Here is a 19,967-nt window from a genome sequence, read left to right as displayed (position 1 = left end):
ATAGTATAAATATTTTTTTCTTTCATATTTAATATTATGCTTTGTTGAGGAACCACCTGTGGTTTGGGGTAGCATTCCAGGATTAAAGAAAACAATTTCTTCAGGTAAAATTTATTTTTATTCTTGTTTGCATAAATAAGTTTTAAAATGCTTGTGTAAAAGGAAAAGTTTTAAATGTTTCAAATCCAAACCTGACCATAAAAATATTGTTTTTTTTATAACAAGATCTTACAAAATCATATATTTTTCCTACTGAAACACTAATTTGCGATATGAATCACAGAAAAACTATTTTTCAAAGCCCTGAATGTAAAATAACCTTTGAAATTTTGTAAGCTGTAAATGCACCACAACAATTTACTTTTAATGTAACTTATAATTCTTTTTATTTGATATTTTTATTGAATTATAGTCATTAAAAATAACTTTTGTGCAAATATAATATCTACCATTTTTACAGCTTTTCTATTTTTTATTTTCTAATTCATTTAACCTTGAAATTTTGTAATGTCTAAATTGTTTTATCAAAGTTTCAATAAACTAAGGTAGGTTTGGTCTACATTAACTCTGACAACCTTGGTCCCACTATAATTTGTTCTTCTATAGGAGTGCCAAAAAAGAAAACTAAGTGTTAGATCGAGAGATTTTGGTGCCAAGATGTGTATTGCTAGTTATTTTGGTTCCACAATCTTTTTCCAGACAAGCTTGTGCTTTTAGAAATAGAATCATCATATATAATACAATCAGTCTATTATTGATATTTATGTATGCTTTCCAATTAGAACGCATTTTGTATTCTTTAACTTACTTTGCCATATCCAGATGTTAATTTTAATACGTCATAAGGGCAGGTTTAGGTGCTAATTAGATCAAGATTTTACCTCATCCAACTATTGCAAAACTTGGTCTACTGCTGTAATTTCCTGATGTTCCACTCCCAAGAGGGCAAGTTATGACAAACTTGTGTGGGGAAAACCTTAGGCTGAGATTACACTATAAAAGTTTTATTAAAGTTCTCTTTTGCAAATAAGAAAAATTGCACTAGAAAAATTCAACCAAAAAGCTTATCGGATACATTTGAGCGAATATGAACAATAAGTCTTATTGATTGTTTTTCAAGGTTTATAAAAGATCTTTCATCAAGCTTTTATAGTGAAAACCTGGCCTCAGACCAACAATTGGTTGGTTCTGAATGGTTCAAGAACAATCAAAAAAGCTGGTTCAAAATTTGACTTATATAACCAAAAAATGATGTATAAGCAGGTTAGCTGCTAGAGAGTATTCAAATTCATTTCAATCTCGCCAACTGTATTTTTTAAACACACAACTAACCTTTCATCAAAGTCTAAATTTGAAAATTTGAAGGAAAAAACTGACACTGGAAATATATCCCAAGGAGAGAAAAAAAAACCTTTGACGACGCATGAACAATTTAAAGGAGAAAAATAACACTGATTATTTATTATAGTAATAATTATCATTACAGAACTACTCAAAAAATCATCAATGAATAAGGCCATTTCAAGGAAAATACAAAACTCCTAATGCATTTCGACACGTTATGGGTGTCATCTTCAGAGGATAAAAAATATCTTGCTGACCGAGGATCCCACTAGGATTGATTACCAAATCTTAACTCTCTGCTGCTCAGCAGAAAGAAAAAATATACGTCTGTCTGAGTCAAATATCATGACGGTCACAACATTTAATATTATGACATGATTTGGTAATCAATCTAAGCGGGATCCTCAGTGAGCATATTTTTTATCCTCTGCAGACGACACCCATAGCTTGACGAAATGCATTAGGAGTTTTGTATTTTCCTTGTATTTGTCTTATTTGTTGATGATTTTCTGAGTATTATTTGGCAAAGTTTATATATATATCTACTCTTCCACTACAGAACTAGCTTGCTAAAATTGAAATTCATGTTTACCTGTTTCTGTTTTTACTTCTTCTTTTTTAATATCTTCTATATTTACAGGCACTTCATTTCCATCGGACAATGATTCAAATTTGAGTTTTGCTAATTCTTCTATATCTTTTGTGGACTTTTTAACTAAACTTGACACAAGATCTCGCAAACTCTCTTTGGTGCTGTGAAAATCAAGTATATACAATCAAAAATTAATTTAGCAAAAATAATTTCAAATCATGCCAATATGCACTACTTTTTGATTTTAACAACTTTTTCTTCAATTGCTTGAATATGATTTTTGGTTACTGGCTAGAAAGATTAAATTGACAATTTCTAGAATTAAATTTTTTTTTCAATCAGAAAATCTATTTCCCACAGAAAACTCAAAAAGAAATGGACATTCATAAACTTGTCATAGAACTAGGAATATTGTTAAAACAATAGAATGTGTCATACATTATTCACCACCAGGTATGATTAAAAACAAAATGATATCTTTGTTGTGATAAGTCTACTACTACTTAACTGAACATACACATTTCTCTATGGAATTTCTAATGAATCAACACATGCTGGAATGTGTGTTCTGAGTGTATGCTTGGCCTAGCACATTTATGTTGTTGAGTTATGCTTGTTTCATGTTCATGCTGCCACCTGGCTTCCATTTTCTGAAGATGGAAATGCTTGAATTTTCATGTTTTGTCAGTTTCGGTGTTGTAGGCCTGCCTGCTCTCTGCGAATAAGGCTGCTTACACAGAGTGACATATTAAGAACTGATTGATAATGTGAGTTGTTGGAGAGTGAGTCGATTCTCATGTAATTCAGTGGAATTCTGCACATGACACAACACATCTATAACCAGTTTGTGATCAATTCCAAGTGATACTTTGAGGACTACTTTTGAGTTTAAATTGCTTCTGTTTGCAGCACTTTCACAATGATGAATAAATTTCAAATATGGAATTTGAAAAAGAGGTAAAAAAACCTGGACTGTGAACTAACATCAAACTTTAGATTGTGAGGATTCACATTGAAAATTGGTAGATAATGTTAATAAATTCTATTACCGACTTACTAAACATGTTTAATACACATGGGAAATTGAAATTTGATTTATTTTGAAACTTGAAGGTTCATTAATTTCATTATTTATATTGAGTAATTTCTTGATCTAATCTTAATTATCCTCATTTGATTATCATTGAGGGAAGCAAGCAAACTGGAATTTCAAAACTATTTTGCAAAACAAAATATCAGAAAGTACAAAGAAAAACTTTGTTTCAGGCAACAATTCTCATCCAACTAAATACAAAACAAGATTAGAGAGATATGCTATCAAGAACAATGCAATGATTGAGAATGTTTATAGAACTGTTTTGATATATATATATAATGGAAATTTTTTTCAAAAGATACAACTATTATTTGATTTTTTTCATCTTTTTATATTTTTTAGTATTTTATAACAGTGAAAAATATCATGAACATTTTTAGTCAAAAGATAAAATGACAAAGGAGTGTTTTATCTATGAAAAATTATTTGCAAACAATAGCTTTTGCTCCTTACACATATGCCATGTAACTGAAAGAATATACTGTTGATGCTTGTTTTTTTAAACTGATATGGACTTGAACAGTTAGTCTGCAAATGAAAAGCTTATTTTTAAAAGAGAACATTTCCACTTTTTTTTTTCTTTGAAATTTATTTTTGTAACAGTTTCAGCATCATTGGAATGAGCTCTATCGGATCATATAATAGGATTTATTTCAATGCAAAATTTTTTCGTAAAACTTACAAAGTAAATTTAGCCATTTCTACCAAAAAAGGAAACATATCCACCTCATTCGCTCACTTCAGTATTTTTTGGTAGAACCTCTTGATAATGGTCACCCATGGGATCAAAAATTTTGTCCACTAACAAGGAGTGTCTGTAAATGTAAAGTAAAATACATTGAGTCCTATCGACACAATTAAAAAAACGTCCATTAGTGGAGGTGTGTTACTGGGGGTGTCTGTTATGAGAGGTTCCATTGTAGAATGATCCTGTTTCTTATGTTAATGATGAGAGGCCAGTAAGGGTACCTTCCTGAGCTAGGTCAAACCACCTGGAATCAACAGGTGACATAAAAAATTCTAATTTTCCAAACTTCACCAGCTCTAATTTTAATCAAAAGGTAACATTTCCCCTAATTTTCTTTCAAAACGAAACATTTCCAAAATTCAAGTGTAGATAACTGCCTTCAATGTTGATCAATCACGAAACATAGTATTTAAATATTCTTCTGCCATTCCTATATGCTACCTGTTGGGCTATTTCCTACTTTTGTAAGACAAACTTCTGTAAATTTAGCAAAAGTAAAAATGTTAGCTTTTGAAAATAAGCTCCTCAAATAAGAAAGGCATCCAAAGAAATGGTGCATTATTTGGGACCAGAGGACTACAATTTGTAAATTAGAGGTTTATAAGTATCACCTGTAGTACCAAACATGCCGGTGAAGATAGATTTGGAAAAAACAAAACTCTTACTTACGAACACAAAAGATGCCAAGAACTTTCATCCTCTGCATCTTGTTTATAGAGCCGCATATTGCAGTCGTAATCCAGCTGATACCAATAAAAATTCCCTTCTATGTCCCTTCCAATTGGAAGAACTCTCAAACTAGCTGCATCAAGTTTGTTCACCTCGGCTTTGAATTTTGCATTTCCATCGAATTGCATTTCCAGAAGGCGCTAAAAATATGGAAAAACATAGAACTTAGAATTGAAAAGTTTGCAAATATCTCAAAAAATTTGAAAAGCCAAATAAGAAGAAAGAAAAATCATTACCAACACATAGAGCTCATACTTAATTTAAGCAAACATCAATTCTTAAATTAAAAACTACAAATGAAAGTCATATTCATTTTCTTACGACATAACTTTTGGTACTAAAATTAGTTGTTTTCCATCCATGACAGGGGAAGAAATATAGTACAGTAGACTCTCTGTAATGCAGCTGTGAGCTAATCTGGCTTTTTTTAGGTGGGTTTCCATCAAGCATAGAAGAGGAAAAACATGTCACTACTAGAGATGGGATGAATATTTGACTACTATTCTGTACTTAGCCCTTTTGCCAAATATTTGGTTCTGCTTAATATCTGTGTAAATCTAAGCACAACAAACAAATTTCACAAAATTATACTAATTGTAATTTTTCACATAAATTAACAATTTACTGATTATATTTTGTGATGTATACCTATACTACATCCCTTTCTGTGTAAGAGGTTATGTCAGGGTAAATTTCTAGGATAAGGAAAGTATAATACTGAAAATAGAATTTTACTGCAATAATGTGGAAGTGAGCATGAATTACACACGTTCACTAACTGAAGGATGTACTGAGACAAGAAATTTATTGAGCTACTGAAAGGGATAAAGAACATCTAGAGTGGGAAAATAAGTTGTAAATTTTATAATGCCCTAATACTTGAGAGTAACTAACGATTGGCATTTTCTTAATGAGATGTAAAATCATAACAATTGTTGAAGTGATACCTCGACTGTAACGAATGCCTCAGTTTACGAATTTTCTGGCTAATGAAGATTTTTCCATGATTCTTCTGCTTCAGCTAATGAATACAGATTCAGCTAAAGAGCATTTTTGATGATATGATGCACGCACTAACATAAAATAGCTGCATCGTGAGCTGAATTTTTGCACCAATCATCATCAGAATTACTTCTACTTCACCAAACACCAACTCTGGCCATATCGCTATATTGCAATTTACTGCCATTAGTGAGATGGGTTGGAAGTGAAGGCGCTGTCTATCGGTGGTCGCCTCGAGTTCGTTAGGGAAAATATCTTTTCTATATCCTCCCTTGGGTTCGAACCCGGGACCCAGACAACAACCTTCACGATGGTAGACGAGTATCTTACCACCATGCCACTCGGGCACCATCAGAATTACTGTCACTAGGGCCCGGTTAACTCATGTCCATCTCAGAATTTTTTTTTTCTTTTTTCAGATATACCTACACTCTTCCGGAAATTTTTTGAATCATTTCATATCAGATGAAAGATTCAGCCAAAACAGAAAAATGCATTTTAAAAAAAAGGTAGCCTATGTTTTCAGAGCATGTGGTCTTTCAGTGCAAGACTTTTAGAATCAAGCTGAAAAGTCTGGGAGATTATCTTCTCCATGTATCAGACACAGAAATGAGCTGACCAAATCACAAATGGATGGGAACACTTATGACCTAGATTGGGTTGTGTCAACATGAGCTTTATAGAAGACTAAAGCCGGTGTTGGTTGGGTACATACAGGAAAATAGAGATCTTCAGTATCTCTCACCTTCCTGTATATTCGTATTTATTTTACCATTTTGAAGCTGTTCATTTTAGCCTTTAATCAGTTTGTCTTTTTTATAACATTTCTTTGTGTTTTAAAAACTTATCTTTAAATTTTGAGCAGAAGCTGAAACAAATCCAATAATTTTCCATAGAAGCCTATGGGGGAAATCATGTTTCGGCTAAGAAAAGTGATCCCAGTAATCTGTATCCCTGAGATATAGATGGCAGCACTGAAAAATCATACACAACTCTAGATACGCACTCAGACTGTTAGGTACACACACTTACAATTCCAGCACAACTCACTAGGTAGTAAATTGCCTATGGTAATAGACCTGAGTTGTGCTCAGTTTGAAAAAGAAAAGAGAAAAAGTTTTTAATATTTTTTTAAATTATAAATTGTGTAATATTATACCTACAGAGGGACATAGACTTGGTTGAAGGGGTGCAGAGAAGAGCTACGCGTGTCCTTATTGGCACACTGGGCTTATGAAGAAAGACTTCATTTTTTGGATGTGTTTATATTGGATGAACGCAGATGTCGAGGAGATATGATCAAACTGTTCAAAATTTTCAATGGGTTGGATAGGATGGACCATGAACTTTTAGTACACCGCCAATCGACAGCTTTTACAAGTGCAGGGTTCATACAAAATTTTCAAAATGAAAAGTAAGGAGTTTTTAAGGACTTTTTAAGGAGTTTCAAGCGGTTTTTAAGGAGTCATGGCAAACTTCATAACTTACAAGTTTTACGGCAAAAAAGGGGCGGGGCACATACGCAAATTTATTTTTAATTTGCAAACAAACTTTCCCTCTTCTCAAAAATATAGATGTAGAAGTGGTTCAAAAATTACAAGTTTTGATTTGTTACCCAGCATCATAAGAATTCATAAAATAATCAATCCACATACATGCTTTCTGTCATCACCAAAGTGTTCTAAAACCTTCAAGTATTAGTCAAAAATATAACTCATAACAGCATCACATAAATTATAAAAATTCTAAAAGTGATATTCATTTCCCCTCCAATTATTCAAAATAAAAACCACAGCCGACAAAGATTTTTCTTACAAAATTATTTATATTTGCAGCAACTCTAGGCACACACACTCACACTTCCAGCACAACTTCCTAGATAGTAAATTGCCCATAGATGGTAATAGACCTGAGTTGTGCTTGGTTTGAAAGAAAGCCCCCCCCCCCGGAAATCACTCTCAAACAATCTGGGAATGTGCCGCGGGCCGCTCAATTGAAGTAAGAATTTGCCACGAGCCACTTGAGGCAGGCCACATTTAGGCCATGTGTTGAGCACATGTATGCTTTAAAATAAGGGGCTGTTCAAGTATTACAACAGCAAATTTTCAGCAATTTTTGACTCTCCCCTCTTGTCAGAAAAAGTCAGCAAAACTCTCACCCTCCCCCTGTCAGCGCTCTGCCTCCTTCCTCCTAACGCTTATTGGTGGAATCTGAATCTGAATTGGGGGCTTCCCCCCAGATGATCAAAAATTTATTTTTTTAATCCAAAAAATATTTTTGTATTTGAAGGCTAAGAACCCAAAATTGCTCAAAAAATTCATTGCGACCCTACCTCTCTAAGCCCTTGACCCGTGGTAAACATTCGGCCTGTGTGGACCAAATGTGGCCTGTCCCTAAATCTATTTTTGTAACAATGAACCAAGTGACACATTTACAGATCGCTTAAGTGACTCGTGGCACATTAAGTGATCCCTTGAGTGACATGTGACAAAGTTTTAGAGCATTGGTCCTGCCACCAGTGCGGTTCTACATCACTCAAGTTATCCGCGGCACATTCCCAGATTACTTAAGTGATCTGCGGCATAATCACGGATCACTTATATGACGCGCGGCACAGCTCCAGAGCATTTGGATCCGCTAAGTATTTGAAGATCACTAGAGTGGCTCTGTAGGGGACTCAATAGGGAGAATGTTAGTTCAGGTGCCCACAAACTAGCGAAAAGTTTTACTCGTTTTTCGAGCACCGAGTAAGACGCCATTAAGAATATTTCATATTTTCTATAAAGGGTGGTTGATGACGTAAGAATCATCCACCCCCCCCCCCCTCCACGTCATCAAGTCAGCAAATCGAAAATCCCCCATCCATGCTGACGTAATACTTGAATGACCCCTAACATAAAGATACCCGAAAGTTATTTTCTGAAGCTAAAAACAAAGTGGGTTCAGCTATAGCGGCTGATCGCCCGCCCCCCCCGTAAAACCAGACGTGGCTGTCACTTTTAAAAGCCGGTTTTCTATGCCGCGCGCAACGTGAATCACCCAGCGCGACACGCCGTCTATTCATCAATATGAAAAGCAGTACGACTGTTTTCCTACAGAGCGCAATACGGCTCACGACAGCGCTTTACGTCGGGCGTGATTGGCAGACTGCTTCTGGAGGAGTTAAGCGTCGTGTGCCGCGCGTTTCAGCGATCTTCCCTTCATTTTCGTGTTGTGTATCTTCCCTTTAAACCGGAGCATGCAGCCGATAGAGTATATGACGCCAGGGTCATATACTATATAGCTGTCCTGAGCCGATGCGCCACGCTTGGTAAACGCAAATGCGTAACGTCATTATGTAACTCATTTCTTTTCAGCATCGAGTTGTAATGTGAATAAAACACGTCAAAAAAAACTGTGAAAGCAATGACATTTCGCGGTTTCTCGGAATTTTCGTAGTGAGATATTGGCTGTAAGCAAATGGGAAGGAGGGATAAAATAGGAATAGTAGGAGAGAATTGCAGTAAAAAAAAAGACGATTGCGGCGAAAGTACGAAAATAGTAGTAAAAATAGGAAAGCTGCGAGGTCTGCACTCAGTATACTGCTCAGTAATATAGGAGGTTCGAGACATCGTTTCGCCGCATTTAGTAAAAACTTTCTCACCACTGGGCATGGGGGAATTTTCGGCTACTGGTTCAGCGAAGTGATGTCGTTCTACGGACCATCGATTTCCAACGCTGACCAATTTGCGACATAGGCAGGAAAACACGTCAAAACTAGCGATTCGGTATAAAATCGTATTTTTAGAAGCAAAAGCGTATAATCGTATTAATTTACTAAATACGACAAAATCGTAACGGTTGGCAGGTATGCACAACCATTAGATGTTCCAATCCCATCCCCTGCTTTCACATTTCCTATTACAAAGGGAGAGAGCGTTTTTTTTTCTCTCTTTTCTTCCTCTTTATATTCCGGGGAAGCTTCCTCTCATTTTTCTAGGCAATGCTTGCTATTCATCACCATGGGGAATGCCTATTCTAAGAAAGATCATCCCTTCAGAGAAAAAAAAAAAGAAAAAGACTTTTTTCAGGCGTGGCTGCAAAAAGTAAGGAGTTATAAGGGCCCTTCCAGAAGGAAATGAAAAGTTAGGAGTATTTAAGGAGTTTGTAAGGATGTGCGAACCCTGAAGTGGAGACCAGTATTGATTGGTGAGGGACAATGCAAGGTTATGGTGTCTCAGGGAATTTTTCTCTAATAGGGTTGTTAATAAATGGAATAGCTTACCCCCGGAGGTAGTATATTGTAACACAGTTGACACGTTTAAAAAGAAATACGATAAACATGTTGGGGTAAATCGAGAAGCTATCCATACTTAGAATAAGACAACCATAAGTATTCTTTATGGGCATTGTATAATATATTATCACGTGTATATATTGCTTATAATTTTTATTAATTGCATTTTTAATTGGGTTGCTGTTTTGTTTTTTTTTGAAATACACTGCTGGCCACCGTAAATGCAACACCCTGAAGGAAGCATGCAAATAATATGAAATTTACAACATGCATTAGCGGAGGTGAGATATGCAAATGATTAGAATTTCAGCGCAAACGCACATCACGCGCGCCTGTGGCGCCACTTCAAAGCGCTATTTAAGGCTTGGAGATTTCGACGATTTGAAGTACGGCAATTGTGTTTTTCTTGTGGTTTTTTCAAAAAAACGATCAATTATGCCTCGTAGAAAACAGCGATCATCTTTTGATCAAGTATCCGAGTTCGACAGAGGAAGGATAGTGGCCTACCGAGGTTGTGGATTATCTTTCAGGGAAATCGGTAGTCGTGTTGGACGAAACCAAACAACTGTAATGCGGATATGTGATCGTTGGATGCAGGAGGGTACGACGGACCGACGTGTTCGATCGCATCCACCTCAGTGCACCACTTCACGTGATGACAGGCGTATTGTGCGTATGGCAGTGACGGATCGCTCAGCCACATCACGAACCATAGCACAGCACATTCAGTCTGTACCGCATCATCCAGTGTCTGCGCGTACCATTCGACGCCGTTTACAGCAGAGTGGTCTGTCCGCAAGACGTCCATTGCTTTGTCTACCCTTGACGCAGAACCACAGACGTCTCCACCGAAAATGGTGCGATGAAAGAAGGATGTGGACGGCACAATGGAATGAAATTGTCTTTACTGACGAGTCACGCTTCTGTCTGCAACACCACGATGGTCGGATTCGAGTCTGGAGACACCGTGGAGAGAGGATGCTGAACAGCTGCGTTATGCACCGCCACACTGGTCCTGCACCGGGTATTATGGTATGGGGCGGTATTGGATATCACTCTCGCACTCCTCTAGTATGCATTGCCGGTACTTTAAAAAGCCAGCACTACATCTCCGAGGTGTTGGAGCCAGTTGTCCTTCCTTACCTTCAGGGCTTGCCCACAGCCATATTTCAACAGGATAATGCGCGACCACACGTGGCACGCATTGTCCAAAGGTTCTTCCTCAATCGCCAGATTGAATTGCTTCCCTGGCCAGCTCGCTCTCCGGATCTTTCGCCGATAGAAAACATGTGGTCCATGGTTGCTCAACAATTGACCCAGATTACATCCCCAGCTGCCACACCAGATCAACTTTGGCAACGCGTGGAAGCTGCTTGGTCTGATGTACCCCAAGAACACATCCAAAGTCTCTTTGAATCAATACCGAGGCGTGTGGCAGCGGTGATCTCCAACAATGGCGGCTACTCTGGCTACTGATTTTGGCAGGAACCACACTTCACAGAAGTCTATAAATTTAATCATTTGATGCTTGGTCAACATGTTATCTACAAAATAAATATTGTTGCGATATCTCTTGTCTTTCTTGGTGTTGCAATTTGGGTGGCCAGCAGTGTATATGACATCCATATTTTTATGGGCATCTTTTTCTCAGCCACCTTGTTGGGCATTTTGCCTGTTGTGGCATTGTATTTGTATATATTAAAATTCAGTATCAATCATTTGAAATTACCAATAACTTTTCAATTAAAAATGGCAATTTTATTTATAATTGTGATGAATTTTAAGAAAATTGATATTTGGCCAAAACATTAGCTGAATATCTGGTGTTTGGCTATTCTGCCAAATTATTATTTGTCCCATCCCTAGTCACTACATGTTTTTCAAAGAAGTTTATATTATTTAAATGGGATTTTTCAATTGACTTCCAGTAATCCAAAGATTTTAATAATCTGGCACACTATGGTCCGATATGTGCCGGATTAGCGAGTCTACTGTACATTGTAATAAAATAATAAAGTACACAGCAATATCCTTCCTTTGCAGCATCTGTTACAGTCAAATTTCAGTATAGAAGCTTGTGTTTTTTTAATGGGGTTTTCCCCTTTCATTTATTATAATTATTGATTGTTATAATTGTGATGAATTACCTAATCAATGCATCTTATTCGACATTTTTGCGATTGCCAGTGAGAGCCAAGTACTTGCCCAGCATGGTTCAACCCAACCGGGTAAAAGGCTAACATCCCAGATGGAACAGAGGCTGGGTCTTCTCTGGTGTGACGGTGAGAGCCAAGTTGGCTGTTTGGTAATTTTTTTTCCTCATATAGTATTGCATTCAGGGCTTTACAAATAAAAAAAAATAACATTTTAGGCACCAGCCAAATTTCTTAGGAGCCAAGAATGATTTCAATTTCAAGAAAAATAACTGTATATCTTTTTTATACTAAAAGAAATGTCATTAAATTAGGAAATTTTGTCTCATCCATAAGACTCCAATTTAATAATCATACACAGAAAATAAATTTTAGGTGCAAATTAATTGTTATAGTTGCCATGGCGACCTAGTACCTAGTGTTTGAAAAGCCTGGATTGTTTTCTCGTTTTTATGAATGTTATGTAGTTTAGTTGGTATTTCCTGTGGTTCCCAACTTTGAGGTGCAAAATGTGAGCCGATATCCCCATTAAAAAGTCTCGCCACAGAGAGCAACAGGCCTACAACGATAAATCATTCAATCATTCCACTTCACTCATAGTTAGAAAAACTGGTGGCAGATGGCAGCACTACACATAACAAGCATTACACAGAAACAAACTTCACGCCAGATTTTACTACATGTATATTCCAACATGTACCAATTCGTTAGAGGTTCCGCAGAGAAATATGGACAAGGTGCATGTCTGGTTTAGTAGTTTAGTTGGCATAACATAATTTTTCGGACCAGCTTACAAACTGATAAATTAATAACAATTCACAAAAATTAGAAAGCTCTGGATCATTATAGTTGATAGCTCTCAGAGAAGTTTTAGCCCACACATAAAGCATTTCTCTAGAAATTCAACAAACATTTGGTTTTTTTCCCTTTCAAAACACAGTAATTACAAGAGATAATTAAAAACAAATATCAATGTAAAGCATCTGAAAAAAAAATTAAATTAAAGAGTGAAACATATCTGTGAATGAATGTTATAATTTTGAACTTACTTTAATTATTTCAAGTTTCACTGAAAGCTTTGCTTTCTTATAACCAAACCTCTCTAGTTCCCATGCATCAACGCTGCTGTATTCATGACAGAACTGTATAAAGAAAACTTAATGAGATGAAGGTACAAAAGATTGAATCAATCATGAAATTTCTGTATCAAATTTTTACACTGATCTTTTTCAAAATATTAGTAAAGAATGCTACTTGGATAAAAAAAAAGGTGTATAAAGCACAGTGTTTGATGTAGGAAAATTTCACAATACAATTCTTTTGGATTGCATCCCAAAAGGATTATGTGGTTGTGTGAGGACTCCAGCTGTGGAAGTTTGAACATGACTTTACAGAAAAACTTACTTTTATGAGTGATTTTTCCCATTTTTCTTTATTCACTCTTTTCTTTCCTTTACGGAGTAAATGAATGTGCAATTCTTTCAGCTCTTCAGAAACTTGAAAAAAAGAAAAATGACTATTGCTTAAATTATACAACATTAACATCAGTAGTAATATAATAAAGACCTATTACAAAGCAACTCAAGGAATGTTAAGCTGAAAACATAAGCGAAGGGACAATAATATTGAAAAGGAGTTGAAGGGTAAAAATGGTAAATGCTGTAAGTGCCAAAAAAGCTTCAAACCTGTTTTCCGCATTGAAGTGTCAAATAAATAAGCTTTATAATGTTGTCAAGGTTGAAAAATGCCTGGTAGTCCTCTAAGTGGTTCAAAAGAACACAAAAAGAGGTTGTAAATATGAATGTCTCCACAGACTGCAAAAAACAATTTTTTGAAATTTCCCAATGTTTTCGCTTTTGGCACTTATAGTTTACTTCCTTCAGTAGAGAAAAATTCTTCAAAGAAGCAGTGCTATGTCTTTTTTCACTGGCATAAATAATTTTTGCTTATTATGGAATAAGTTATTTGAGAAGTAAGAGAGAGAGATCTCTCTCTCTCTTACTAATTATTTATGCCAGTGAAAAAAGACATAGCACTGCTTCTTTGAAGAATTTCAGAGAGATAGAGAAAGATCTCTCTCTAAAAATTCTTCAAAGAAGCAGTGCTATGTCTTTTTCTCTCTACATTTAGATCTACATAGAGATCTCTCTCTCTCTCTACATTTTAAAACTAATTTTGGCAAACTATGAATTTTCCTATGGGTAGGGGGATATCTCTTCAGACTTGAACTGAAAGCACCATGCGCATAATTTTCTTTAAATTTATATTTTATGTGTGTGGGGACAGACATGAGAACTTTCGAATTTTTCTAACTTTCTTGTTCTTGCGGGTGCTGCCATCTGTCTTTCATATTTTGAAATAAACATGACAAATCTTGAAAAAAGAAAAAAAAATTGTGACCGGAAAGCCCAATCATCAATCACTCATGGCCTAGTTGGACTTGTGTCAGGGCCTGACGGAAGAGTGGCCTGTTGGTTGAGAAACACTGTTATAGAAGATGTTATATACAAAAATTCAACTGAATTTGCACAGCTTAAGGGTTTGATAAGCAGATTGTTCCACTTGGCTTCAGGAACTTAGAATAGCGTGACATTTATGCTTATATTTACGAATTTTTCACTAGAAAATCAGTGCAAGGAAGGCAGTCTGAAGTGTTTCAAACCTACAGGTGTTCGTCTTTATTTCTATATAGGAAGTTTAGATTTCTGATTCAACTCTGGGTGTGCTTGGATGAGGGTTTGATAAATCCCAAGCACCAGGTCGATATGACTAAGAAATTGATATTGACAAATAAAATTTTTACCACAAAGTAAGAGTGATTACTAGTACAAAAGAAATACGCCTGGCTTGAACCCATGCTAAAAATTACCATTGGGTGTTTGAAAACCCACCCACAGCACTGCCCGGTTCCAATGCCACTGATGTAAGGGGATTCCAAGAAATCACATAGTGAAACATTTCAGTTTTGTGCTTATATCCTTTCCCCATAGGGACAGTTTCAGAGGGAAACCTCACTACAATGATTCTCTATACAATGATAAATCCCACTACAGCTATATTTTTTTCTTGGTCCACAGAGTATCGTTATATCGAGGTTTAACTGCAATTATTTTTTCCCAGGTTATGAACTTCTAATGTTTGAGTTATTGACAGCCCCATCTTGGACTACAGATTTGGCTGCAAAGATAATATGAACTTCATCCACGATGCATCCCAGAAGCCTTCAACCTTTTTCTAGTCAAGAGCACTGCCAGCACCCAAGAAGAAAAGAAGAGCACCGTTAGGCTCGATTTTCCTAAAAGAAGGTTTTCTTCACAGTGTGCAACCTGAAAATGCTGATATGTTAAACCTGAATCTCAAGTTTTTAACCAATCCCCACCTTCATGCTGCATGCAGCATAAAAAACCTACTCCTAGGAAAAACCCTGGCTTTAAAGCAAGTTTGACATGCAAATATATGATAAATCAGGATGATTTTAATCCTGGAATGCATTTGTACAAAGTATTTAATTGGGATGTTGATCAAGTGCTCGTGAGCACCAAATTGAACACAGACAAAGGAAAACTATGGGCTTCAATAAACGCCATGGTGCTTGCGGACACAGGTGGATTTACAGTTTTGTCACCTATGAGGTACACAAATTATGTCGCCCTTCTTCATTCTAGTCTAATTTTCTTGATCACCCATTTGTCGGCCTGTGCTATAGCATGCTTGCCCCCCCCCCCCTCATTCACATGCTTGCACACTGTTCTGATCATTCACATGATTGTGCACGCTATAGGTCACTCTTTTGCTCACTCACATGTTTCTACACACTCTTTCTTTCAGCCATTCTTAATACTTGCACACACTCTAGGTCAATCTTTTACATGCTCTAAGTTACTCTTTCTGTCACTCATATGCTTTTATAAGCTATAGGTCACTCTTTCAGTCATTCACATACTCTTTTGCTCACTCACATGTTTCTACACACTCTCTCTTTCAGCCATTCTTCATACTTGCACACACTCTAGGTCAATCTTTCACATGCTATAAGTTACTCTTTCTGTCACTCATATGCTTTTATAAGCTATAGGTCACTCTTTCTGTCACTCACATGCTTTTATAAGCTATAGGTCACTCTTTCAGCCACTCACATGCTTGCACACACTCTAGGTAACTCTTTTGTTCACTCACGCACATGCACACACTCTTTTGTTCACTCACGCACTTGCACACATTCTTTTGTTCACTCACACGCTTGCACACACTCTTTCAGTCATTCACATGCTTGCACGCACTCTAGGTCAGGGTTTAAGCTATGGTCGCATTTTTCGCAAAATGTGAAAGAAAATCATAGAATGCGAAAGAAGTAGTAGCCACTTTCGCAAAAATGCATACAGGAGGTACAAAACGAGTAGACATCCAACCATCAATCATTACATTAGCATTGTAGCATTTTGCTAAAGCTCTTTCCCCAATTTTTGCGTTTTTGCGAAAGGAATTTTTTATCCAGCAAACCCCTACTTTAGGTCACTCTTTCTGCTCACCCACGTGCGTGCACACTCTCTTGTCGCACACTCATATGCTTGAGAACTCTAGAACTAGTCTCTCGCTCTCTGAGCAGAGGCGGATTCATGGTGGGCTGTAAAATTTCGCTACCCTTCCCTGATTATATATTAATTTTCTTAACCACTCATTCCTAAAATATGACATCCTGGGCTTTCGCCCCCCCCCCCACGTAAATACACCACTCCTCACGAGCAACAGTTTTAAGATTTGTTTGTTTATCCTGGTATATCACTTTAACCGCCAATCAAGGTGGTAAACACCAGCAGCGACTCAAGCCAACGAATGCGCGGGGGCATTAATTACACACGGAGTGCGCCATAAAAAAATCTATACAATGTCAACAAGATGACTACGCTAAATACTGAGCCAACATTAATTTTTCACTCCACAACAACAACAAAGCATTTTTATTACAACAATTGAATTTTTTGACACACACAAGCACCCGCAATAATAGAGTTCACATTAAACAAATAACACAACTCACCGTTTTTCGTATCCTCCAGCATTTGCTGCAGAGACGATATGCTCACGTTGACGCCGCATTCGGGCCCGAATTTCGTGATGAAAGAGCAAATAACGGCGAAATTAGGATTACTGTCACAGCTCTCCTCGCTAGTCGCCATCTTGGGTAGGAATTCGGGTCTTGGTTATACACCGAGACTCCAGCAGCGAAAAAAATATATTATATTAAAAGTACTACATCGAAATGAGTCCCGGGACTTATTTATTTCTCTCTTTCCCCCAACTTACCCGAGGCCTCGCGGTTATCCGGTGCACAATTTAACAACGATCCGAAATGAAAAAGCATCCAAACCCAGGGATCGCATTAAAGTATACACAAAACAATCCCCCATACTTTTAAACAACGGTTATTGCACCGTTGAATTCACGGAGCGACTTCACGGGGTTAATCGCTAAAAAGGACATAAAAATTATCATTTATTTTATTATTTAGATACGCCTAACAAACCTAAAAAATAATTATAATTAAGAGAGATAAAATGAGACTTTGTATTATATGTGTAGTATAACAACGTTATTATAATTAAAGAATTATTGATTATTTCTTGGAAAACACATATCGGGTGTCAAACATGAAAGCCGTGGATCGGGAACGGTAAATTAACGTTAAGCGCAAAGAAATTTAAAAACAGTAATTATAATTCCCAAAAATTTAATTAATCTTTTTAAAATACGTGAGAAATTGTAAAAAAATTTGGAGAAATTTTTGAAAATGATCAGAGTGTCATTGGATAAAATCAAATAGTAGCATATTTTAAAGTTTTGTTCACAATAGGAATGTTATTATTTAATCATTTTTATTCGAATTAATATATCATTTTTAAGTGTTGAATCAAATAATTATTGAATGCCAATTATTATTATTATTTGATAACGTCTTTAATGAATGATGAGGGTTACGGCCGTCCAGATCTGGTTTGTTCTGCCAGAGCGATAGTTTACTCCAGGGGAAAGAAATAATAATAATAACGCTATTTTGAAATGTCGGGTTGGGAAGTTGTTAACAGGAAGAAAAAAAGTGGAGATGCTTCCAAAAAACCGAATAAACTCAACAAGAAGAATATCGACAACATGCCGAAATTAGAAGAGATTGGTATGATATATTAAAAAGTTATATATATATATATATGTTTTTTGAATTGTTACATGTATGACGTGGCGAATGATATCATTGAGGATACGTGTTCAAAATAAAAATTTGCATTTGTTATTTGATTTTTTTTTAATGATAAATCTTTACTAAAAATCTTTCAAAGTTACTATATACCATATTCATGCGCGAATATTTGTTAATTTCTTGCGACTATGTGATCCAGTTCGTGTTTCATAGCAGATTAGATCACTTAGAGCACTTAATTTTTTAGCCATTTATAATTTCCAGCTATTTTAGTACATTTACTTTGCTATTAATGCCTCACCAAAATTTATATTTGAATGAATGTAATGGGTGGAATTATTCATCGAATGTCACCAGAGTGTGAAATTTCATTCCTCTGTAAACGTGGATCTAGTATTCTTTTTGCACCAGTTGATGCTCGTTATAATGACCACACATTACAGCGACCCTGTTTCATTACAACAACCAATGGGATAAGTCTCAAATGTTTTTGTAATATGAATATGCTATATCAAAAACATAGGGTAATCATTTTCCAGTTGGACTTGCTTATAACGAACACAGATGCTACAAATTTTTGCATATAATGAAGTTTTCACATGTCCCGTGAATTTCGTATTGATTATCTATGTTATTTTGATTGCTTATAACAAACACAGATTTCAGCAAACTATGGTTATAACAAATTTTTAACCTGTTTTCAAAGACTAATTTCTTTGTAATCTTATCTAAAGCCGGGTTTTCTTAGGAGAAGGTTTTCTGTGCTCAGCACGATATACCGTCCACCCACCAATAGGAAAAAGGGGTGTGACTGTTTTTCTATAGAGTACAACACGCCTCACTCCAAGACTTCATATCTGGCATGATTTGCTGACTGCTTCTGGAAGAGTCAAATGACTCATGCGCAGCACATTTTGTGGATCTTCTCTTCGTTTTCGTTGCATTTTCTTTTCCTTTCTTTCTGTCTTCCTCTTTTATTGTGCAAAAATACATGGATATTTAGACATAACAGATGATGTGTCACACCAGGATGACACAGATGCGTGGCATGATAAAGTTACATGTTTCTGATGACGGGAAATAACGCTGTAGAAAAACCTGCTCTTAGGAAACTTTAATCTTATTATTGGTAAATTTACCTTTCTGAAATGTGTAGGTATAACTAATAATGTCCCTTTTATTTCCCTAAAATTCTAGTGGAACATTTTTGAGAACCGAAATCCTCTTTCATCTCATGCTTCACTTTTTGTTTACTTTTTTCTGTTAAACCCTGTTTTGTTCGCAGAAAACATTATCAGAAATAAAAATACGGAGTTTAGATTCCCAAGAATCTTACCTCTAAAACACCTTTAGTGCACATTTACCAAATTTAACTAGATTTGGACTTTGTTTGTGAATTTCAAGCAAAGAAACACCGTCTGTTGCTTCAAAAATTGAAGCCCCACTGTTGTTTAGGAGCCAAAAATGGAAAAAAACTTATGTATCAAAAATTCAGGTTTCCTTAAAGTTTGCTATCCATGATTTTGAAGAACAAAGAGGAATTGAAGGGAAAAGTTTTTGGATGGTAAACTGCAAATCTACAAAAAAGGATTCGTAGAGGAAGCCTTTTTTAAATGGTTCAAAAATAAGGGACGAAGAAACGACCAGGCTCTTTGTAAAAAGAAAAATCATATCTTGCATGTTATCCCCAAAGTATAATATGCTGAAATCTGTGATTCAGAACACGAAGAACACTGTGTTGGGAATTTTTACTTCAGAACATATCAAGTCAGCCAAGGGCTCATTGCAGAACAACACAAAATATTCTGCTTTGGGGCACGTTATAAGAAAAATG

At 36.1% G+C, this 19,967-nt stretch overlaps 2 protein-coding genes across 2 annotated transcripts in view; one reads left to right on the top strand and one right to left on the bottom strand.

Annotated features, from left to right (window-relative positions):
• Positions 1-17,492, bottom strand: part of LOC149075796 (uncharacterized) — a 54,892-nt gene extending 37,400 nt beyond the window's left edge. Inside the window, exons 1-5 of the mRNA XM_089243305.1 lie at positions 16,979-17,492; positions 13,345-13,436; positions 12,990-13,082; positions 4,450-4,649; positions 1,937-2,097 (exon numbers count right to left, since the gene is read on the bottom strand). Coding sequence (XP_089099431.1) covers positions 1,937-2,097; positions 4,450-4,649; positions 12,990-13,082; positions 13,345-13,436; positions 16,979-17,117 — 685 coding nt within the window. The 5' untranslated portion in view covers positions 17,118-17,492. The remainder of the gene's footprint in view (positions 1-1,936; positions 2,098-4,449; positions 4,650-12,989; positions 13,083-13,344; positions 13,437-16,978) is intronic.
• A 435-nt stretch (positions 17,493-17,927) lies between these two features.
• The window catches only part of Tmem214 (Transmembrane protein 214), a 37,221-nt gene continuing 35,181 nt past the window's right edge, over positions 17,928-19,967 (top strand). Inside the window, exon 1 of the mRNA XM_089243304.1 lies at positions 17,928-18,109. Within this exon, the coding sequence (XP_089099430.1) occupies positions 17,998-18,109 (112 nt within the window). The 5' untranslated portion in view covers positions 17,928-17,997. The remainder of the gene's footprint in view (positions 18,110-19,967) is intronic.

Source organism: Pholcus phalangioides, unplaced genomic scaffold, assembly GCF_987345545.1.
Source record: "Pholcus phalangioides strain wild (caught in Gottingen) unplaced genomic scaffold, Ppha-v1.0 ptg000015l_1, whole genome shotgun sequence".
Taxonomy (NCBI): Eukaryota; Metazoa; Arthropoda; class Arachnida; order Araneae; family Pholcidae; genus Pholcus; species Pholcus phalangioides.
This window is presented reverse-complemented; position numbering and strand designations above follow the sequence as displayed.